The sequence below is a fragment of the Portunus trituberculatus genome, chromosome 14 (genome assembly GCF_017591435.1).
Source record: "Portunus trituberculatus isolate SZX2019 chromosome 14, ASM1759143v1, whole genome shotgun sequence".
In the NCBI taxonomy this organism is placed as follows: Eukaryota; Metazoa; Arthropoda; class Malacostraca; order Decapoda; family Portunidae; genus Portunus; species Portunus trituberculatus.
In genome coordinates, this window is record NC_059268.1 from 4480486 (window position 1) to 4505905 (window position 25420).

General features: G+C 37.7%; 1 protein-coding gene across 6 annotated transcripts in view; it reads right to left on the reverse strand.

Moving 5' to 3' along the window:
- LOC123503534 (DNA repair endonuclease XPF-like) overlaps window positions 1-25420 on the reverse strand; it is a 432975-nt gene that overhangs the window by 103462 nt on the left and 304093 nt on the right. For all 6 annotated transcript variants that reach the window (XM_045253376.1, XM_045253377.1, XM_045253374.1 and 3 more), the window contains one exon: window positions 4408-4647. In XM_045253376.1, coding sequence (XP_045109311.1) covers window positions 4408-4647 — 240 coding nt within the window. The remainder of the gene's footprint in view (window positions 1-4407; window positions 4648-25420) is intronic.

A 25420-nucleotide genomic window follows, 5' to 3' on the forward strand; every position in this document is an offset into this window, starting at 1 on the left:
ACACCTCAAGTGCCAGTGTGCTCCCAGAGCCTGGTGAGAAAGAGTGTATGTTACCTTGTTCTCTTGTAGTGTGGCACACGAAACTTATATTAACTTTGGAGCCCTACCAAACGAGCCCAGCTGATCACAATGGGGCGTAAGAAACTCAACATGGAGAAGACCTGTGCTTTCACCCTATTGGAGCAAGGAATGCCTGGGAATCGTGTGGCGGAGGAACCGAGTGTGAACAGACGGTCCATTTACAGGCTGAAAATGGAGGCAGCCACACTTGGACCCAACACCACACCACCAAGGAAACCAGGCTCTGGGGGCAAGAGGAAGACTACTCCTAAGACTGACTGCATCCTAAAGCATGAAGTAAAGAAGAATCCATCTATAAAAGCAGCGGAAATAAAAAAATAACAACCCTGAGTTGTCAAAAAATGTCGCGATCCGCACCATCTAACATAGTCTGCAAAAAGACCTTAAACTTGCCTGTTGCCGTGCTACCAAGAAACCTCAGCTCACAGAAAGGATGATGAAAAAAGATTGCATTTGCAAAGAAATACAAGGACTGGACACCAGGACAGTGGAAAAAGGTGATGTGGAGCGACGAGAGTACCTTTCAACTCGCTAGGATGGGCTCCAAAGTGGTAAGGAGACCCAATGATGTGTCCCGGTGTGACCCACAGTACATGATTAAGAATTAAACACCTGGAGAGTGTTATGGTGTGGGTGTGGTTTAGTGGTGGAAAGGGCAAAGGTTGACTGCATTTTCTCCCAAAACATTTTACAATGAAAGCAAACAACTACATTGAGGTGCTAAGGGAACATTTGTTTGTTATGTGGAATATTCATGGGTGTGAATTTTTTTATGCAAGATAGTACCCCATTCCACAGGACCAAAAGTGTGAAAAATTTCCTGGCAAACAATAATATTCCTGTTTGAGTGGCCTGGTAATTACCCAGACCTTAACCCAATAGAAAATTCCTGGAACATCATAAAAGATGAGATGGAAAAGTGTAGGCCCATCTCTATCCCAAAGCTGAAGGAGGGCCTAAAAATTTTGTGGGTTACTATGGAGGCCCCATTCATGCCTGAAAGACTTAAAATGATGCTGAAAAACAAAGGGAATATGACTAAATACCAGATGTACATGTATGAATGCAATAAAACAAATGCAAGTTATACTTTTTTTCTATTTTTATCCAAAAAAATGTAGTGGAAACTTTTCCGTTGCGGTGACTGTACTGGTGATCTCCTGGCGTTCCTTACTGAGTCTTGGTCATCCTTTTAGAGATTTTGCTGAAACTTTTGATGTCACGTTAGACATAGCAAAAGCTTTTGATAGAGTCTGGCACAAAGCTTTGATTTCCAAACTGCCCTCCTATGGTTTCTATCCTTCTCTCTGCAACCTTATCTCAAGTTTCCTTTCTGACCATTCTATTGCAGCTGTGGTAGACGACCACTATTCTTCTCCTAAATCTATTAATTATCAGGGTTCTGTCCTATCACCCACTCTCTTTCTATTATTCATTAATGACCTTAACCAAACTTCTTGCCCTATCCACTACTATGCTGATACCACCCTACATCTTTCCATGTCCTTTCAGGGATGACCAACCCTTCAGGAAGTCAACAAATCATGCAGGGATGCCACAGAGCACCTGACTTCTGATCTTTTTAAGATTTCTGATTGGAGCAAAGAAAACGTAGTACTTTTCAAAGCCTCAAAAACTCAATTCCTCTATCTATCAACTCGACACAACCTTCCAGACAACTATCACCTCTTCAATGACACTAAACTGTTTCCCTCTTCCACACTAAATATCCTCAGTCTGTCCTCTACTCATAATCTGAACTGGAAACTTCACATCTCATCTCTTGGTAAAAAAGCTTGTACGAAGTTACGTGTTCTGTGGCGTCTCCGCCAGTTTTTCTCGCCCCTCCAACTGTTAGCTCTGTACAAAGGCCTTATCCACTCATACAGCTTTATTAGACAGGGTGGAATAAAAATTTTTTCGTCTCATCAACTCCCCTCCTCTGACTGTCTTCAGCCTCTTTCTCACTGCCGAAATGTTGAATCTCTTTCTAACTTTTATCGCTATTTTCATGCTAACTGCTTTATTGATCTTGCTAACCGCATGCCTCCCCTCCTCCTGTGACCTTGCTGCACAAGGCTTTCTTCTTCCTCTCATCCCTATTCTGTCCAACCCTCTAATACAAGTATTCTCATCATTCATAACTTTCAGTGGTAAATTCTGGAACTGCCTACCTGATTCTGTATTTCCATCTTCCTACGACCTGACTGATTTTAAGAGACAAGTGTCAAGATATTTGTCCCAGGCTGTTGGCTAATTCTCTCTAATCTTTTGGGGATACTGCAGTTCCAATAACCCTTTTTTCTAATATTTTGTTGTCCTTGGCAGCTCTCCCTCTTGCATAAAAAAAAAAGAAAAACAAAAAGGGGGGGGGGCTTAGTTCTTTTCCCTCCTTTATATATTGGAACTATATTTGCTCTTCTCCATTCCTTTGGTGCTTTCCTTTCCATTAATGAGCTTTTGATCACATACCAAATTAGGTCTATCAGTTGTTCTCTACATTCTCTCAGTGTCCATCCTAGCACTCCATCTAGCCCTATTGCTTTTCTTATATCAACCTTTTATAGCAATTTCCTGCTTATGTTGTTAGCATGTCCTTTGTTTTTCCCATACTCCCTTTCTGTCTGACGTCATGTCCTTCCCCTCAGTCCTCGCTCGGCCGCCGCCTGAGGCGACACGCTACGCCTCTTGCCTCTTGTTTCGCTCAGTTTACACTTGTTGTGTATTGTGCTACCGTAAATACACTTTCATAATGGACTCAGGTGTCTCCATGCTACCCCTGTTTTACGACAACTACCACAATGTACCATAACATTTCCTGAGTCACTTCGTCGTTTGTTTCTATAAAATCTCCTACATCAAATACTGATATAAGGCTCTCATTCATCAGTTCACTCATTTTTTTACATCAATATACTGTTTCCTTTAGTTAACTTAGGGATGGTGTCTTGGTTCATCAGTTTTCCACTTATATAATTGTACAATAGCTTGGGTTGCTCTCCACATCTTTTTACAACATCCCTTTCAAACTTTCTCTCCTCATCCCTCCTTATTCAAATACATTAATTTGTGCCTCATTATATTGCTCCTTCATTATATTCCTTCCTCATTTCTCTGCTTCCTTAATTTCTTCCAAGCTTTCATGCATATAACATCATACCATGTGTGTTTGTGCTCTTTAACTCTGTATACCAGGAGATACTTCCTTACCTCCCTAATTGTACTTGTCTAGGAAGGTTTCAATACTTATTCTTGAACTGTCTTACCTTGCATGGTTTCTTTCCAATTTATACTACCAAAATACTTACTTAATTCTTCTGCTCAAAGTCCAGTCCAGTATTGTTACATGCATTTCAATGGAAGCATTCACACTGGTGCTCATGCTCTGCTCTCAGTTCACTCCTGATACATTCAAAAGATATTTTGACCAGAGCGTGAGTGGCAAGTGCAGAGCAAGAGCGCCAGTGTGAACACAATCTTGCTCTGCTTCAGTCATGCTGCCTTTCCAATGAAAAAAATGGATAACGAAAAGAAGAAAACGCAATGGGATCAAGCAAAAGCTACGTAAATTATCATAAAAATGTTTTCCTTTTTCAGATCTTCCTCAATTTTTGATAGAATTTTCTCAAATATTCTGATGTTCATTCTGAAGTAGCTGTGAAATTTACTCTCATCGTCAATAAGACAAGAAAAGGAAGTATGGAATTCTCCTTCATTCATCCTATCTTGCAATTGCTTTCTTTTTTACCTTGCTTTCATTCTTCCTCTTCTTCTTCAAGTGCAATGGCTATATAGTATTGCCAAATTGGCTCGAGGAAAGTCACACATGACTTCCGCCAGTGTTGAGAGGGAGAAAATGATGGGAGCAAGAGTGGAGTGAGAGTGGACTGGACATGTGAATACGCAAGGACCGTGACTGGAGCAAGACTGGAGCGATAGTGTAAATCAAGCCTTAAGGCCATTGCTGTATTGAACTTATTGACTGCATCGCTCTTATATCCACAAAAGATAAGACTTTCAACTTAGCCTTACCCATATTCTGTCCACCTTACTAATGCAAGTTAACCAGTACCTTCACTCTTTCATTACTTTCATTGTCAAACTAAAATTCTAATTATCAATGTTTATCATTTTGATCAAGTAATCTTATTTTCACTCATATTTTTGTGTGAAAAAACTTATTACAATTATTGCAACCTAGCAAATTCATGGGTATCTGAACTGAAATAAGAAAAACAGACAAAAAAACATCCTTACTGTCTTCATTATTCCTAAGAGAAAATCAAAGAAAATGCAAATTCAGTCAAAACACCTTTCAACACCTACCTCAATGGTTACAGGATCAATATCTATTCCCCTTTTGTGAATTAAAGAAGGAAGTTCACTTCTAAACTCTCTCATATCAACAATGATTCTCTGTTGTGGTTTTGATTCAGCCTCAGTTTGCCCTCCTTTTCTTGTGTCTGTTTTCTCATCAGCTAGAATTTCAGTGGCCTTTCGAGAGTCACGGATAAGGTCTGGATGATCCCCAGTCTTTCCATCATTGTATTCAGGAATAACCATTGACTGCAGAAAAGAAAATCTGAATTACACACATGCTAATATCCATGATATGCTTATAAAACAACTATTAATCAAAGTGAAATGTAATATCATGGCATAGTAAAAAGTTGAAAAAATTTACTTTTATTACCCAAAAAGGTGAAACACACTGTAAGTATAGCTAAAAAGACATCCTTATTGTTTTAAAGCATGCAATAATCAAGGACCATAGGTGGAGGCAAGGTCCTACCACACAATCTTGGCATGCATAGTTAAGTAGTCATTCCCTTTTCCTGTTTCTACCAACCTTTTCAATCATGAATGATAACATTCTATTTAAAGCAGGCTGAATTTAGAATGGACCAGTCATCCAAGAAAGCAGTACAAACTATATTTGAATACAAGATTCTGCATTGTAGTCTGATATGTTATCACCTCAACTACAACAGTCTCATCATTAATTAATTAAGAGAGATATGACAGGAGTGGCCAAGGAGGCAGGACACAGAGAGCTTAGCTTGGGCCCTGTAATACACAAATAGTTAAATACACACACACACACACACACACACAAATATTGGATTAGCCTTCCATTATATGGATAAAGATATGATGAAGAAATTAATTAGTATGGTAATTAGGAAGTTGGAGAGATTGCAGAGAATGGCAACAAAAATGGTTCCGGAATTGGCAGAAATGACCTATGAGAAGAGATTAAAAGAAATGAATTTGCCTACCTTGGAACAAAGAAGAGAAAGAGGAGATTTAATACAGGTTTATAAACTGTTGAATGGACTGGATGAAGTGGATAATGAGCAAATGATGTTGAGGGAGGAAAACTTAAGTAGAACTACAAGATCGCATAGTAAAAAGATAGCCAAGGGAATATGCTTGAAGGATGTGAAAAAATATAGTTTCCCACAAAGATGTGTGGAGGTGTGGAATGGTTTGAGTGAGGAGGTGGTGTCAGCAAGGAGTGTGCATAGTTTTAAAGGAAAGTTAGATGTGTGTAGATATGGAGACACGGCCACACGAGTATGATACCCAGGCCCTGTAAAATTACAACTAGGTGAATATAACTAGGTGAATACACACACACACACACACACACACACAAGGCTAGAACAAGAAAAGAGGATGCATGGAAGAGGTGGAGAAGGAAAAGACGGATTAAGCAGTGGGAAAGTTACAAAAGAGCAAGAAATGAATATGTGTTGATTAGAAGAGAAGAAAGAAAGAAACAAGAAAAGGATATAATTGATAAATGTAAAGACCAACCAAGGCTTTTTTACAGACATGTGAACAACAACATCAAAAATAGAGAAAGTATTGAAAGTTTAGAAGTAAATGGAGTATGCAGTGAGGATCCCAGGGAAATGGCAGAGGCTATGAATGGATGCTTTTGGAAGGTATTCACAAAGGAGACTGCTTTTGACAAACCACTGGTAATGGAACAGAAAGGGATTATGAAGGAGTTTCAAGTAACTGTGGAGATCAAGAATATGATGGGGAGTTTAGAAGTGAGAAAAGCTGTGGGACCTGATGGGGTATCAGGATGGATTTTAAGAGAATGCAGGAGCAACTGGCAGAAAAAGTTTGTGAAGTAATTGATGCCTCATTAAGGGAAGGTGTAGTGCCCCAAGACTGGAAAAGAGCTAACATTGTCCCAATTTATAAATCAGGTAACAAGAGAGACCCATTGAACTATAGACCAGTGTCACTTACAAGTGTGGTAGCTAAGATGTGTGAGAGGGTGGTGAAGAATAGATGGACAGACTTCTTGGAGATAAATGACATACTTTGTGAGTGTCAATTTGGTTTTAGAAAAGGGCGTTCATGCACGACAAACCTGATATGTTACTATTCGAGGGTGATAGATGTAATACAGGAAAGAGATGGTTGGGCTGATGGAATATATCTGGATTTAAAAAAGGCCTTTGATAAGGTACCACACCGGAGACTGATCTGGAAACTTGAAATGGTAGGAGGAGTGCATGGCAGTTTACTAAAATGGATGGAAGACTTTTTGGTAGGAAGAGAAATGAGAACAATAATTAAGGACAGACCATCAGAATGGGGCTTGGTGGAGAGTGGAGTTCCACAGGGATCAGTGTTGGCACCAGTAATGTTTGCGGTCTACATAAATGACATGGTGGATGGGGTGTCCAGTTATGTGAGCCTATTTGCAGACGATGCAAAATTGTTAAGAAAAGTGAGATGTGACAAAGATTGCGAACTACTCCAGGAAGACTTGGACAGAATATGGAAATGGAGCTGTACATGGCAAATGGAGTTCAACACGACAAAATGCAAGAAAATAGAGTTTGGCAAGAGTGAAAGAAGAATCAGGAGTATGTACAAGATAGGAAATGAAGACATAAAACCAGTCATGAAGAAAAGACCTTGGGGTGACAATTACCAATGACCTATCGCCAGAGAGACATATAAACAAAATAATTGGAGAAGTATTGAACTTATTGAGGAACATAAGAGTGGCGTTCGATATTTAGATGAAGAAATGATGAAGAAAATAATTACTGCAATGATAAGACCGAGGCTTGAATATGCAACAATACAGTGGGCTCGAACTTAAAGAAACACATAAGGAAACTAGAGAAAGTACAGAGGGCTGCAACAAAATGGACTTAAGAGATTTGACTTATGAAGACAGACTGAAAAGAATGCAACTTCCGACCCTGGAAAACAGAAGAGAAAGGGGAGACCTGATAGCAATATACAGAGTGATGATTGGCATGGAAAAATGGATAGGGAAGATCTGTGTATGTGGAATGAAAGAATGTCGAGAGGGCATGGGAAAAACTAAAATGGCCACTTATAGGAGAGATGTGAAAAAATATAGCTTCCCTCATAGAAGGGTGGAAGCATGGAATAGTTTAGACGTGGAAGTGGTCAACGCAAGGAATATTCATGATTTTAAGAAAAAGCTGGACATTAATAGATATGGAGACGGGACAGCACGAGCATAGCTCTTTTCCTGTATGTTACAATTAGGTAAATACAATTAGTTAAATACACACAAGACACAAGACTTAAACAAGATCTGGAAATGGAGCAAAAAATGGGAGATGGAATTCAATGTGGACAAAAGCCATGTCATGGAAATGGGAAAAAGTGAAAGACGACCAGTGGGAATCTATAAGATGGGAGATGGAGTAGAACTAGAAAAAGTAAAAAAGGAAAAGGACTTGGGAGTGACAATGGAAGAAAATAATCAACCGGTTAGCCATATTGATAGAATTTTCAGAGAGATGTATAATTTGCTAAGGAATATTGGAGTAGCATTTCACTATATGGATAAGGAAATGATGAAGAAATTGATAAGTACTAAAATAAGACCTAGATTGGAATATGCTGGAGTTGTGCGGACTCCTCATAAAAAGAAACACATAAGAAAATTAGAGACTACAAAAATGGCTACAAGAATGGTTCCAGAATTTAAAGGGATGGCATATAAGGAGAGACTAAAGGCAATGGATCTACCAACCTTGGAGCAGAGAAGAGAGAGAGGGGATCTGATACAAGTTTATAAATTGATTAACAGAATGGATGAAGTGGATAATGAGAAACTGATCCTGAGAGAAGAATATGACTTTAGAAACACAAGATCGCATAGTAAGAAACTAAGGAAGGGACGATGTCTGAGAGATGTTAAAAATTTAGTTTCCAAAAGATGTGTTGAGACTTGGAACAGTTTGAGTGAGGAAGTGGTATCAGCAAAGAGTGTACATAGTTTTAAAGAAAAATTGGATAAGTGTAGATATGGAGACGGGACCACACGAGCATAAAGCCCAGGCCCTGTAAAACTACAACTAGGTAAATACAACTAGGTAAATACACACACACACACACACACACACACACACAAGCAGAAGTATTGTATATTATGCATGTTATGTATATTAGGTTATGCATTTAGGTAAAGACAACACAAACTTTAACTATGAGATGGAGGGATGTTGGCTAGAGGCAGTAGAGGAAGGAAAGGATTTAGGAGTAGTGATAGACAGGACTATGAAATTTTCAAAGCAATGTTTAGAAGCAAGAAATAGGGCAAATAGGATCCTGGGTTTTATAAATAGAAATGTTAGTTATAAAAGTAAGGAAGTGGTGAGAGCTTATATAATTCTATGTTAGGCCCCATTTAGAGTATTGCATACAGGCCTGGTCACCCCACTATAGGCAGGATATCAACATGTTAGAAGCAGTTCAGAGAAGAGCACCTAGGATGATACCAGCATTAAAGCGCCTGGAGTATAGAGATAGATTAAAGGAATTAAACATGTTTTCATTTGAGAAGAGATGTATAAGAGGGGATATGATAGAGTTATTTAAAATGTTCTCAGATACAAACTACATAGATGTGAGATCTTTCTTTACCTTAGAGGAGGGAAGTAGGACTAGAAATCATGGCAGGAAGATTAGAAAGCAAGGCTGCAGGTTAGATATAAGAAAATATTTCTTTAGTCATAGGGTGGTAGACTTCTGGAATGCATTGCCAGAGACGGTTGTAAATAGCACTAGTTTGACAATGTTTAAAAACAGATTAGATAAGCACTTATATTTATTAGATTTATAATTATGTATAGCACTGCATGATAGTTTTTATAACAAATTTACTATAGTTAAACAAGACATGATCCCATGTATGGGAACCACAAATTGTAGAGGATTTGCTGCAGGACTTAGCCCTGTTAATGGGCCAAATATTTAGAATTAGTATATAATGTATTGTGTACTTGTAAGTGTATCTTTAAGTACTGATGACGAGGTCGCTGTGCAACTGATACAGGATAACCTAGATGGGCCCTGGTGGGCCTTTGTTATCCTATTATTTATGTTATGTTATGTTATGTTATATTAAGATGCATATTAATAAAAAAGAGATAACAATCATTGTAACATATGTGCCACCAAAAACAAATTCATGGACCAATCAAGAATATAGACATGATAGATGACACAATAAAAAGTCTAATGAGAATCGTTAAAGAAAGGAGAAAAGTGATATTAGTAGGAGATTTCAACTGTAAAGAAGTGGACTGGGAAAATTATGAAAGTGGTATGGGGGAAGAAGCCTGGGGAGAAAGATTCCTAAACCTAATGATAGACAATATGATGGACCAGAGAGTAAAGGAATGCACAAGATTCAGAGGAAACGACGAGCGAGATTGGACCTAGTTTTTACAAGGGATATACGAATGAATGACGATATAAGATATAAGTGCCCATTGGGAAAGAGTGACCATGCAATATTAGAAATAGATATAGAAGAGGGAAAGGAAGATAGAGACAATTCATACAAAGGAGACCGATTAAATTACAGAAAGGCTGATATTGAGAATCTCAAGAACTATTTTAAAAACATATACTGTGAGGAGATGGAAAAATCAGAGACAATGCAAGACAAATATAACTTATTTTTGGAAATATATAAAACAGGAGTCAGGGAATATGTTCCAAAATATAGACCAAAAGAAGAAAGAAAGAAAGATTGGTTTAATGCAAGGTGTGCTAGGGCAAAGGAGAAAAGAGATGGAGCATGGAAAAGGTGGAGGAGAAATAGGAATCCAACAAATAAGGAAAACTTCAAGGCAGTGAGAAATGAATATGTTAAGGTGAGGAAGGAAGAGGAAAAGAACTTCGAAAAAGATATTGTCGAAAAATGTAAGGAGCAACCAAAATTGTTCTATAGATTCATAAATGGAAAAATTAGGCAAAAAGAAACAATAGAAAGGTTAAAAGGAGAGAACGGATGGTGGAAGACCCAAAAGTATGGCAGAACTATTAAATAAAAATTCCAGGAGGTCTTTACTAAAGAATCCAAATTTGAGAGGCCACAGGGTAATAAAGAGACAATCTATATGAAAGAGATTAAAGTAACCAAGCTTGAAATACAAGAGTTAATGAAGGAACTGGATGAAGAGAAGGCAATGGGACTGGATGAAGTCTCAGGAAGAATACTGAAAGAATGTAGGGAAGAACTAGCAAGTCCTATATACAACATCATAAAATGCTCAATAGAAAATGGAACAGTGCCAGTAGAATGGAAAAGAGCTGAGGTGGTTCCCATATATAAGAGCGGAAGGAAAGAAGAACCTTTAAATTACAGACCGGTATCACTAACTAGTGTAATATGCAAGATGTGTGAAAGAATAATAAAGAAACAATGGATCGAGTTCCTTGAAGACAACAAATTAATATCAAATAGCCAATTTGGTTTTAGAAAAGGACGGTCTTGTGTAACTAATTTATTGAGTTTCTATTCTAGAATAGTTGATAGAGTACAAGAGAGAGAGGATGGGTTGACTGCATCTATTTGGATTTAAAAAGGCGTTTGACAAAGTGCCACACGCAAGATTACTGTGGAAGTTAGAGGAGAAGGTGGCTTAAAAGGAAGCACATTGAGATGGATAGAAAATTATTTGAGGGGAGAGAAATAAGGACGGTAGTTAAAGATATGAAGTCCAAGTGGAGAGCAGTAGAAAGCAGAGTGCCACAGGGTCAGTATTGGCACCAATACTTTTCCTCATTTATATTAACGACATACCAAAAGGAGTGAACAGCTACATAAATTTGCTTGCGGATGATACGAAACTGTGCAGAGTTATAAAGCAAAAGGAGGATTGTGAAATACTGCAAGAAGACCTAAATAAGATCTGGGAATGGAGTAAGAAGTGGGAAATGGAATTCAATGTGAACAAAAGCCATGTCATGGAAATGGGAAAGAGTGAAAGACGACCTGTAGGAATCTATAAGATGAAGTGAATCTAGGCAGATGAAGTAGAACTGGAGAAAGTCAAAAAGGAAAAGGACTTAGGAGTGACGATGGAAGAAAACAATCAACCATTAAGCCATATTGATAGAATTTTTAGAGAAACATATAATTTGCTAAGGAATATTGGAGTAGCATTTCACTACATGGACAAAGAAATGATGAAGAAATTGATAAGTACTATAATAAGACCCAGATTGGAATATGCAGGAGTAGTGTGGACCCCTCATAAAAAGAAACACATAAGGAAATTGGAGAGGCTACAAAAAATGGCTACAAGAAGGGTCCCAGAACTTGAAGGATGACATATGAGGAGAGACTAAAGGCTATGGATCTACCAACCTTGGAACAAAGAAGGAGAGAGGAGACCTGATACAAGTCTATAAATTGATCAACGGAATGGACCAAGTGGATAATGAGAAACTGATCCTAAGAGAAGAATATGACACCAAGCACAAGATCGCATAGTAAAAAGCTGAGAAAGGGAAGATGTCTGAGAGATATTAAAAAATATAGTTTCCCGCAGAGATGTATTGAGACGTGGAACAGTTTAGATGAAGAAGTAGTGTCTGCAACGAGTGTGCACACTTTTAAAGTAAGATTGGATAAGTGTAGATATGGAGACGGGCCACATGAGCATAAAGCCCAGGCCCTGTAAAACTACAACTAGGTAAATACACACACACACACACACACACACACTGAGAGAGGACTGTCTCCGCTGTGGACAAGAAGGAAAATACCTATAGTGTTACAGGGCCCGGGTACCTCTAAGTTAGTGTCCTGTTAATGTCCTACTGTTACATAGTGTTGAAAGTTAGGGATATGGAAAGTGGTCCCTGAGAGGAGAGTGTGGGTGGTGATTGTTTTGGCCGTAATCAGCTGACGATAACAAATATGGCGTCTTGACAAGCCCGGGACTTTGAAGGTTTTATAACTATGCCAAGAGGACTGGAGAAATTAGATATGGATGCAAGAATTCAGGCATTGGAAAGTAAGTTCCTAAACATTTTGTCCATAGAAGAAAAACTGGATAGAGTTCTAGCCGAGAATGATTCGTCCAAAAAAGAGATCTATTTGTTAATGATAGCGAATAAAGAGCTATTGAAGGAAAAAGGAGAGATGGAGAAAGAAAACCAACAACTAAGGAAACAATGTGAAGAGATGAAGGCTAAACTCCTGGAAATGGAGATGAAAATATCCGAAGGGGACTTGAGGAAGGAGGAATGCCTTAATCTAATTCATACCAGGATGAAACTTGACTTGGATGTGCTGGAGAGTAAGTTCCTAAGTATTTTGTCAATAGAAGAAAAACTGGATAGAGTTCTAACCGAGAATTATTAATTTAAAAAAGAGATCTACTTGTTAATGCTAGAGAATAAAGAGCTGTTGAAGGAAAAAGTAGAGATGGAGAAAGAAAACCAACAACTAAGGAAACAATGCGAAGAAATGAAGGCTAAACTCATGGAAATGGAGATAAAAATATCCGATGGGGACTTGAAGAAAGAGGAATGTCTTAATCTAATTGACACTAAGATAAAAGAAGTGAATCATGAACATCTGGAGGTGCAAAGGTCGTTTAGGGAGATAGTAAAAAAGCAGGAAGAGGAAAATAAAGGGATTACACAGAGGGAAATGGTAAAGGCACTAAGGAAAATGAGTATGTGGTGAGAGATATCGCTGAAAAGAAAAAATGTGTGATCATAATAGGATTGCGGGAGGAAACTAACATGAACTGGCAGGACAGGAGGGATAAGGAAAATGACAAGATTAAGTCTTTACTGAACAAGATCTCTGTGGAAGAAGAGGACCTATATGCTGAGGTAGAAGAAAGTGGGAGATTGGGAGCTTTTGAGGAAGGCAAGAATAGACCCTTAAAATTGAAATTAAAGTCTCAGGTGGCAGCGGAGGCCTTGTTGAGGAGGGCTTGGAAACTTAAGGACTCTGAGGAAACCAAAACAATTTACATAAGAAGAAATATGTCACAAGATGAGAGAATGAAGATGAAGGAGCTAGTATCTGAAGTGAAGGAGAGGAATGATGAAAGAACAGAGGAGGAAAAGATCAAGTTTTTTTGGAGGATGAGAAATGGGAGGCTAAAGAAGTGGTGGATAAAACAGACGGAATAGGCATTACATGGAAGAACGAGACTAGGAATGGAATAAAAGTGACTTACACGAACATAGATGGATTTCTGTCTAAGAGGCTAGAATGTATGGATACCTAAGAAATAACGAACCGGACATAATGTGTGTGGAAACAAAGCTAAGGCCCGAAATAAAGCTAGACTGGTTTGTTGTAAAACACTACAAAGTATGGAGAAATGATAGAAAAAATAAAGATGGTGGTGGTATAATGGTTCTTACTAAGGATGATCTGATAGTGAAGGAGGTGAACTATAGTAAGAGAAATGAGGAAGTGATAAGTATGCTTATAACAGATGGCAAGAGGGACATTAATATTATAACAGTATACATACCACCCAGAACCAGTGCTTGGGAATATGAACAGTACCAAATGGTGATGAGAAATACTCTAGACAGAATGAAGCAAGAACTGAACAGAAAGGATAGAGTGATGATAGTTGGACACTTTAATTGCAAAGAAATAGTGTGGTAAGACTAGGAAGTGGTGAAAGGTTGTGAGTGGACAGAAGAATTGTTAAAGGTAGCAACAAATAACTTGATGGCACAGTGGGTGAGATCACCAACAAGGTGCAGGGGACAGGATGTTGCAGCAAGGTTGGATTTGGTATTTACCAGGGGAATCTCTCTAAAAGAGGAAATTGAACATGAAAGTCCCTTGGGGAAAGGCGATCATGATGTCCTAAGCTTTGAGCTGGATACAGAATTAAGCACGAAAAAGATTGTGGAATGCAGGGAGGAAAAATTAAATTATACTAGGGCAAATTATAACCATATAAGGGAGTTCCTTAATGAAATTGACTGGTCCGTGGTATACCAGGAAAGAGATATGCAATTGAAGTATGATAAATTAATGGATTTGTATAACTCTGCTGTGAAAAAGTTTGTGCCATATTACAGAAGAGGACTTTAAATAATAAACAGTGGTTTAATAGAAATTGTGAAGAAGCAAAAAAGAACAAAGAAAAGGCATGGAAGAAACTTAAGAAAAGCAGTGATGTATTATCAAGAGAAGTTTACAAAACAGCAAGGAATAGATATATTGAAGTAAGGAGAACAGCACAGAAGGAAGATGAACAGAGGGTGGTGGAAAACTGTGATAGTGACCCAAAAATGTTTTACAAATTCATAAATGGAAAACTAAATAAAAGGGAGGCAATAGAAAAGGCAATAAACTGGGAAGAAGTATATGAAAATGCTGGAGAGATAGCTGAAATTTTGAACGACAACTTCTGCAAAGTGTTTACAAAGGAGGAGCATTTTATGGGAGGAAGACCTATGGAAATAAATCAAATGCAGGACATCATGGTTACTAAGGAAGACGTAAGGAAAATTATAAGCAATCTGGATATTAGTAAATCATTGGGGCCTGATGGCATATCTGGGAGGATGCTAAAAGAATGTAAGGATCAATTGTTGAATCCCATATTTGATATTGTGGAAACCTCCATATGAACAGGATTACTCCTGAAAGAGTGGAAAAGAGCTGACATTGTGCCTATATATAAGAATGGTAGTAGAATGGAACCGCTAAATTATTGACCAGTATCGTTGACTAGTATATTGTGCAAGGTATGTGAAGAAGTAATTAAAGCTAAGTGGAGTGAGTATCTAGAAAGTGAAAACATTCTGAGTGAAAAGCAGTTTGGTTTCAGAAAAGGAAGATCGTGTGTATCCAATTTATTATGTTTTTATTCAAGAGTGACTGACATACTGCAACATAGAGAGGGATGGGTGGATGCTATCTACCTGGACTTGAGAAAGGCCTTTGATAAAGTACCACACAATAGACTGATGTGGAAACTAAAGATGACTGGAGGAGTAAATGATAAACTAGCAAAATGGATGGAAAATTACTTAATGGGAAGAGAAATGAGAACAGTGGTGAGAGGAAGGAAGTCCGAGTGGAAGAAGGTAACCAGTGGAGTTCCACAAGGGTCAGTGCTGGGTCCCATCATGTTTTTGATTTATGTTAATGATATGCCAGTAGGAATTGACAGTTACATGAACATGTTTGCGGACGATACTAAAATTATGAGGAGAGTAAAGAATGTGGAAGATTGTAACAAGTTACAGGAAGATCTTGATAAAATATATGAGTGGAGTAAAGAGTGGCAGATGGAATTTAATATAGACAAGACCCATGTTATGAAAATGGGAAGAAGTAGATACAGACCAAACAGGGATTACAGACTGGGTGATGAGAAAATTAGAGACCAATGAGGAGAAAGACTTAGGAGTAACCGTGCAAAACACTTTGTCACCGGAGAAACACATTAACAAGATTTTTTGGAAAACATACAACATGCTTCAAAATATTGGCCTTGCATTCCACTACCTAGATGAAGGAATGATGAAGAAGATATTATGTACCTTAATAAGACCCCAGCTAGAATATGCAGCATGTGTCTGGTCACCGATATGAAGAAAAATGTGAAGAAGGTAGAAAGGGTACAAAGGCTGGCAACAAGGATGGTACCAGGACTCAGGAGTTAGACTATGAGGAAAGACTGAGGAAGCTGGGGCTGACCACATTAGAAGAGAGAAGAACAAGAGGAGACATGATAACTATGTTTAAATTGGTGAACAAGATTGACATACTGGATAGAGAGTTGATAAAGGTGACCACAAGTAATTATCTCCGAGGACATGGAAAAAAGCTAATAAAGGACATCTGTCTAAATGACGTGAGAAAATACAGTTTCCCGCATCGTAGCATTGATAAGTGGAATAAACTGAGCAGTCATGTTGTTGACGCGGTGTGTGTCAATCAGATGAAAGAGAGATATGACAGGAATGGACAAGGAAACAGGACACAGAGAGCTTAGCTCGGGCCCTGTAATAAACAAATAGGTAAATACAAATAGGTAAAATACACACAAACATGAACACCAAGAAGTACAAAAGTCTTTTAAGGAGATAATGAAAAAGCAAGAAGAAGAAAATAAAGGGATTACACAGAGTGAAATGGTAAAGGCATTGAAGGAAAATGAGTATGTGGTGAGAGATATTGCTGAAAAGAAAAAATGTGTGATCATAACAGGTTTGAGGGAGGAAACTAACAGGAACTGGCAAGATAGGAAGGATAAGGAAAATGACAAGATTAAGTTTTTACTGAATAAGATCTCCGAGGAGGAAGAATGCCTATATGCTGAGGTAGAGGAAAGTGCGAGACTAAGAGCTTTTGAAGAAGGCAAGACTAGACCATTAAAATTGAAATTAAAGTCTCAGGTGGCAGCAGGCCTTGTTGAGGAGGGCCTGGAAACTAAGACTACGAGGAAACCAAAACAATTTACATAAGAAGAAATATGACACAGGATGAAAGAATGAAAATGAAAGAGCTTGTAACTGAAGTGAGAGAGAAGAATGAGGAAAGAACCGAGGAGGAAAAGACCAAGTTTTTTTGGAGGATGAGAAATGGGAGGCTAAAGAAGTGGTGGATAAAACAGACGGAATAGACATTACACTGACAGAAACATGGAAGAAAGAGATTAGGAATGGAATTCAAGTGACTTACATGAATATAGATGGATTTCTGTCTAAGAGGCTAGAATGTATGGATTACCTAAGAAACAATGAACCGGACATAATGTGTGTGGTGGAAACAAAGTTAAGGCCTGAAATAAAGCTAGATTGGTTTGATGTAAAACACTACAAAGTATGGAGAAATGATAGAAAAATAAAGGAGGTGGTGGTATAATGGTTTTACTAAGGAAGATCTGATAGTGAAGGAGGTGAACTTTAGTAAGAAAATGAGGAAGTGATAAGTATGCTTATAACAGATGTTAAGAGGACATTAATATTATAACAGTATACATATCAACCAGAACCAGTGCTTGTAACTATGAACAGTATCAAATGGTGATGAGAAATACTTTGGAGAGAATGAAGCAGGAACTAATCAGAAAGGATAGAGTGATGATAGTCGGGACTTTAATTGTAAGGAAATAGTGTGGGAAGACTACGAAAAGGTGAATGATGGTGAGTGGGCAGAGGAATTGTTAAACGTAGCAACAAATAACTTGATGACACAGTGGGTGAGATCACCAACAAGGTGCAGGGGACAGGATGTTGCAGCGAGGTTGGACTTGGTATTTACCTGGGGCATCTCCCTAAAAGATGAAATTGAACATGAATGTCTCTTGGGGAAAAGCGACCATGATGTCCTAAGTTTTGAGCTGGATACGGAATTAAGCACGGAAAAGAGTGTGGAGCACAGGAAGGAAAAATTAAATTATGTTAGGGCAAATTATAACCATATAAGAGAGTTCTTTAATGAAATTGACTGGTCTGTGGTATACCAGGAAGGGGATATGCAATTGAAATACGATAAATTTATGGATTTATATAACTCTGCTGTGAAGAGTTTGTGCCATATCACAGAAAGAGGACTTTAAATAATAAACAGTGGTTTAATAGAAATTGTGAAGAAGCAAAAAGAACAAAGAAAAGGCATGGAAGAAACTTAAGAAAACAGTGATGTATTATCAAGAGAAGTTTACAAAACAGCAAGGAATAGATATGTTGAAGTAAGGAGAACAGCACAAAGGAATATGAACAGAGGTGGTGGAAAACTGTGATAGTGACCCAAAATGTTTTACAAATTCATAAATGGAAAACTAAATAAAAGGGAGGCAATAGAAAAGGTAAAAGATGGGAAGAAGTATATGAGGATGCTAGAGATATAGCTGAAATTTTGAACGACAACTTTTGCAAAGTGTTTACAAAGGAGGAGCATTTTATGGGAGAAGGCCTACGGAAATAAAGCAAATGCAGGACATCATGGTTACTAAAGAAGATATAAGGAAAATTATAAGTAACTGGATATTAATAAATCAATGGGGCCTGATGGCATATCTGGGAGGTTGCTAAAAGAATGTAAGGATCAATTGTTGAACCCCATATTTGATATTGTGGAAACCTCCATACGAACAAGAAATAGTCCCGAAAGAGTGGAAAAGAGCTGACATTGTGCCTATATATAAGATTGGAAGTAGAATGGAACCGTTAAATTACAGACCAGTATCGTTGACTAGTATATTGTGCAAGGTATGTGAAGAAGTAATTAAAGCTAAGTGGAGTGAGTATCCAGAAAGTGAAAACATTCTGAGAGAAAGGGAGTTTGGTTTCAGAAAAGGAAGATCGTGCGCGTATCCAATTTATTATGTTTTTATTCAAGAGTGACTGACATACTAAACACAACATAGAGAGGGATGAGTGGATGCTATTTATCTGGACTTGAGAAAGGCCTTTGATAAAGTGCCACACAATAGACTGATGTGGAAACTAAAGAAGATTGGAGGAGTAAGTGATAAATTAGTAAAATGGGTGGAAAATTACTTAGTGGTAAAAGAAATGCGAACAGGGGTGAAAGGAAAGAAGTCAGAGTGGAAAAAGGTAACCAGTGGAGTTCCACAAGAGTCAGTGCTGGGTCCCATTATGTTTTTGATTTATGTTAATGATATACCAGTAGGAATTGACAGTTACATGAATATGTTTGTAGACGATACTAAAATTATGAAAAGAGTAAAGAATGTGGAAGATTGTAACAAGTTACAGGAAGATCTTGATAAAATATATGAGAGGAGTAAAGAGTGGCAGATGGAATTTAATATAAACAAGAGCCATGTTATGAAAATAGGAAGAAGTAGATATAGACCAAACAGGGATTACATGCTGGGTGATGAGAAAATTGAAGAGACCAATGAGGAGAAAGACCTAGGAGTAACCGTGCAAAACACTTCGTCACCGGAGAAACACATTAACAAGATATTTGGGAAAACATATAACATGCTTCAAAATATTGGTCTTGCATTCCACTAACTGGATGAGGGAATGATGAAGAAGATACTATGCACCTTAATAAGACCCCAGTTAGAATATGCAGCTTGCGTCTGGTCACCGCATAAGAAGAAAAATGTGAAGAAGGTGGAAAGGGTACAGAGGCTGACAAGAAGGATGGTACCAGGACTCAGGGAGTTAGACTATGAGGAAAGACTGAGGAAGCTGGGGCTGACCACATTAGAAGAGAGAACAAGAGGAGACATGATAACTATGTTTAAATTGGTGAACAAGATTGACATACTGGACAGAGAGTTGATAAAGGTGACCACAAGTAATCATCTCCGATGACATGGAAAAAAAATAATAAGACATCTCTCTAAATGATGTGAAAAAATACAGTTTCCCGCATCGTAGTATTGATAAGTGGAATAAACTGAGCAGTGATGTCGTTGATGCAGCGTGTGTCAATCAGATGAAAGAGAGATATGACAGGAATGGCCAAGGAGGCAGGACACAGAGAGCTCAGCTTGGGCCCTGTAATACACAAATAGGTAAATACACACACAACAAACAATGGATCGAGTTCCTTGAAGACAACAAATTACTATCAAATAGCCAATTTGGCTTTAGAAAAGGTCGTTCGTGTGTAACAAATTTAATGAGTTTCTACTCTAGAATAGCTGATAGGGTACAAGAGAGAGGGGGATGGGTTGATTGTATTTACTTGGATTTAAAAAAAAAAGGCATTTGATAAAGTGCCACATGCAAGGTTACTGTGGAAATTAGAGGAGAAGGGTAGTTTAAAAGGAAACATATTGAGATGGATGGAAAATTACTTGAGGGGGAGATAAATAAGGACGGTAGCCAAAGATATGAAGTCCAAGTGGAGAGCAGCAGAAAGCGGAGTGCCACAGGGATCAGTATTGGCGCTGATATTTTTTCTCATTTATATAAATGACATGCCAATAAGAGTGAAAAGCTACATAAATCTGTTTTCGGACGATGTGAAACTGTGCTGAGTTATAAAGCAAAAAGAAGATAGTGAAATACTGCAAGAAGACCTAAATAAGATCTGGGAATGGAGTAAAAAGTGGGAGATGGAATTCAATGTGGACAAAAGCCATGTCATGGAAATGGAAAAAAGTGAAAGATGATCAGTGGGAATGTATAAGCTGGGAGATGGAATAGAACTGGAGAAAGTACAAAAAGGAAAAGGATTTGGGAGTGACGATGGAAGAAAATAACCAACCGGCAAGCCATATTGATAGAATTTTCAGAGAAACATACAATTTGCTAAGGAATATTAGAATAGCATTTCATTACATGGACAAAGAAATGATGAAGAAACTGATAAGTACTATAATAAGACCTAGATTGGAATATGCATGAGTAGTGTGGACCCCTCACAAAAAGAAACACATAAGGAAGCTGGAGAGACTACAAAAAATGGCTACAAGAATGTTCCCAGAACTTGAAGGGATGACATATGAGGAGAGACTAAAGGCTTTGGATCCTCCAACATTGGAGCAGAGAAGGGAGAGAGGGGATCTCATACAAGTTTATAAATTAATAAATGGAATGGACCAAGTGGACAATGAGTATCTGATCCTGAGAGAAGAATATTCCAGTCGAAGCACAAGATCGGATAGTAAGAAGCTGAGGAAGGGAAGATGTGTAAGAGATATTAAAAAGTATAGTTTCCCGCAAAGATGTATTGAGATGTGGAACAATTTAAAAGAAGTAGTGTCTGCAACGACTGTGCATACTTTTAAAGTAAGATTGGATAAATGTAGATATGGAGACAGGGCCACATGAGCATAAAGCCCAGGCCTTGTAAAACTACAACTAGGTAAATACAACTACACTTAAATGGCTATCAGAATTGGGGCCGAAATAATAGCCATAAAAAATGATAGAAATTGATCTTGGCAGGAAGGCGGTTTTGGGAATGAGATATATAATGAGTCATGGCTGGGCGTGATAGCAGGATCTGAGGTCGATAATAAAATTTTAGAGCTTTTCATGGGTGCGTGATAGAATAAAAAGATAGATGAAGTGAGAGAGGGTTGACTGAAAAAAAAAAAAGTGTAATTATTTTTGGACTGAAAGAAAAAATGTTAAATATCGACCAAGAAGGGAAAAAGATGAAATGAAATCAGTAAAAGACCTACTAAAACATCTGAATGACGAGGATAGACAGAACTTAGAAGAGGAAGTAGAAGAAATCCATAGAATGGGACCATATCAAGAAGGAACAGTGAGACCAATTAAGATATTACTAAAATCACAAGCAGCAGCAGAAGAAGTACTATATAAAAACGAAACTCAGAGAAACAGAAGGTTGCAAAGATATATATATAAAGAAAAATAGAAACGAGGAGGAAAGGAAGAGACACAATGAACTGGTGGTAGAAGCAAGAGAAAAAAATAATGAAAGGTCAGAGGAGGAGAAGAAGGCATTTTTTTGGAGAATTATAGGAGACAGGATAAGGAAATGGTATATAAAAGAGAAAGAAGAGAAAAGAATGGAGCAAGTTTAACTAAAAATGATAAGAACAAGAGATTAAAAATGATGTATACAAACATAGATGGGATTTTATCTAGTAAATTAGAATTAAGAGATTACATAAAGAAAGAAGAACCAGATATTGTATGCCTGGTGGAAACAAAGTTAAATGAGGCAATCAAAATAGACATAGATAAAAGGTATAATATATGGAGGAGAGAGAGAGTGGGTAAAGGAGGAGGAGTCATCATGATGATGTTAAGGAAGGAGATAGTGGTAAATCAAGTGGGGTTTGGGGAAGGAAAATCAGAAATACTGTATGTTAAGATGCATATTAACAAAAAGGAGTTAACAATCATTGGAACATATGTGCCACCAAAAACAAACTCATGGACTAACCAAGAATATAGAAACATGATAGATGACACAATAAGGAGTCTTACAAGAATCATTAAGGAAAGGAGAAAAGTGATATTGATAGATTTCAACTGTAAGGAGGTAGACTGGGAAAATTATGAAAGTGGTATGGGGGAAGATGCCTGGGGAGATAGATTCCTGAACCTAATGATAGATAATTTGATGGTCCAAAGAGTAAAGGAAAACACAAGATTCAGAGGAAACGATGAGCCGGCAAGATTAGACCTAGTTTTTACAAGGGATATACCAATTAACGATGATATAAGATACAAGTGCCCATTGGCAAAGAGTGACCATGTAATATTAGGGATGGATATAGAAGAAGGAAAGGAAGATAGAGATGAATCATACAAAGGAGACCGATTAAATTACAGAAAGGCTGATATTGAGAATCTCAAGAACTATTTTAAAAACGTAAACTGGGAGGAGATGGAAAACTCATTAACGGTTCAAGAGAAATATAACTTATTTTTGGAAATATACAAAACTGGGGTCAGGGAATATGTTCCAAATATAGACCTAAAGAAGAAGGAAAGAAAGATTGGTTTAATGCAAGATGTGCTAGGGCAAAGGAGAAACGAGATGGAGCATGGAAAAGGTGGAGAAGAAACAGAAATCCAGAAAATAAGGAAAACTTCAAAACAGCAAGAAATGAATATGCTAAGGTGAGAAAGGAAGAAGAAAAGAACTATGAAAAGGACATTGTCGAAAAATGTAAGGAACAACCAAAATTGTTCTACAGATTCATAAATGGAAAAATAAGACAAAAAGAAACAATAGAAAGGTTAAAAGGAGAAACGGAATGGTGGAAGACCCAAAAGTATGGCAGAACTGTTAAATAGTAAATTTCATGAGGTCTTTACTAAGGAATCCAAATTTGAAAGACCACAGGGTAATAGAGACTGTCTATATGAAAGAGATTAAAGTAACCAAGCTTGAAATAAAAAAGTTGATGACGGAATTGGATGAGGAAAAGGCAATGGGACCGGATGAAGTCTCAGGCAGAATACTGAAAGAATGTAGGGAAGAACTAGCAAGTCCAATATACAACATCATAAAATGCTCAATAGAAAATGGAACAGTGCCAGTGGAGTGGAAAAAAGCTGAGGTGGTTTCCATATATAAGAGTGGAAGGAAGGAAGAACCTTTAAATTACAGGCTGGTATCACTAACTAGTGTAATATGCAAGATGTATGAAAAAGTAATAAAGAAGCAATGGATCAAGTTTCTTGAAGACAACAAAATATTATCAAATAGCCAATTTGGTTTTAGAAAAGGTCGGTCATGTGTGACAAATTTATTGAGTTTCTACTCTAGAATAGTTGATAAAGTACAAGAGAGAGAGGGATGGATTGACTGTATTTATTTAGATCTAAAAAAGGCTTTTGATAAAGTGCCACATGAAAGATTACTATGGAAGTTAGAGGAGAAGGGTGGCTTAAAAGGAAGCACATTGAGATGGATGAAGAATTACTTAAGGGGGAGAGAAATAAGGACGATAATTAAAGATATGAAGTCCAAGTGGAGAACAGTAGACAGCGGAGTGCCACAGGGGTCAGTATTGGCACCAATACTTTTCTCGTATATATAAATGACATGCCAGAGGAGTGAACAGCTACATAAATCTGTTTATGACGATGCGAAACTGTGCAGAGTCATTAAACAAAAAGAGGATTGTGAAATACTACAGGAAGACTTAAACAAGATCTGGAAATGGAGCAAAAAATGGGAGATGGAATTCAATGTGGACAAAAGCCATGTCATGGAAATGGGAAAAAGTGAAAGACGACCAGTGGGAATCTATAAGATGGGAGATGGAGTAGAACTAGAAAAAGTAAAAGAGGAAAAGGACTTGGGAGTGACAATGGAAGAAAATAATCAACCGGTTAGCCATATTGATAGAATTTTCAGAGACGTATAATTTGCTAAGGAATATTGGAGTAGCATTTCACTATATGGACAAGGAAATGATGAAGAAATTGATAAGTACTAAAATAAGACCTAGATTGGAATATGCAGGAGTTGTGTGGACTCCCCATAAAAAGAAACACATAAGAAAATTAGAGAGACTACAAAAAATGGCTACAAGAATGGTTCCAGAATTTAAAGGGATGGCATATGAGGAGAGACTAAAGGCAATGGATCTACCAACCTTGGAGCAGAGAAGAGAGAGAGGGGATCTGATACAGGTTTATAAATTGATTAATAATGAGAAACTGATCCTGAGAGAAGAATATGACTTTAGAAGCACAAGATCGCATAGTAAGAAACTAAGGAAGGGACGATGTCTGAGAGATGTTAAAAAATTTAGTTTCCCGCAAAGATGTGTTGAGACTTGGAACAGTTTGAGTGAGGAAGTGGTATCAGCAAAGAGTGTATATAGTTTTAAAGAAAAATTGGATAAATGTAGATATGGAGACGGGACCACACGAGCATAAAGCCCAGGCCCTGTAAAACTACAACTAGGTAAATACAACTAGGTAAATACACCAGAGTAAAGGAATGCACAAGATTCAGAGGAAACGACGAGCCGGTGAGATTGGACCTAGTTTTTACAAGGGGTATACAAATGAATGACGATATAAGATATAAGTGCCCATTGGGAGAGAGTGACCATGTAATATTAGAAATAGATATAGAAGAAGGAAAGGAAGATAGAGACGATTCATACAAAGGAGACCGATTAAATTACAGAAAGGCTGATATTGAGAATCTCAAAAACTATTTTAAAACGTAGACTGGGAGGAGATGGAAAACTCAGAGACAATGCAAGACAAATATAACTTATTTTTGGAAATATACAAAACAGGAGTCAGGGAATATGTCCCAAAATATAGACCAAAAGAAGAAGGAAAGAAAGATTGGTTTAATGCAAGGTGTGCTAGGGCAAAGGAGAAAAGAGATGGAGCATGGAAAAGGTGGAGGAGAAATAGAATCCAACAAACAAGGAAAACTTCAAGGCAGCGAAATGAATATGTTAAGGTGAGGAAGGAAGAGGAAAAGAACTTCGAAAAAGATATTGTTGAAAAATGTAAGGAGCAACCAAAATTGTTCTATAGATTCATAAATGGAAAAATTAGGCAAAAAGAAACAATAGAAAGGTTAAAAGGAGAGAACGGGATGGTGGAAGACCCAAAAAGTATGGCAGAACTA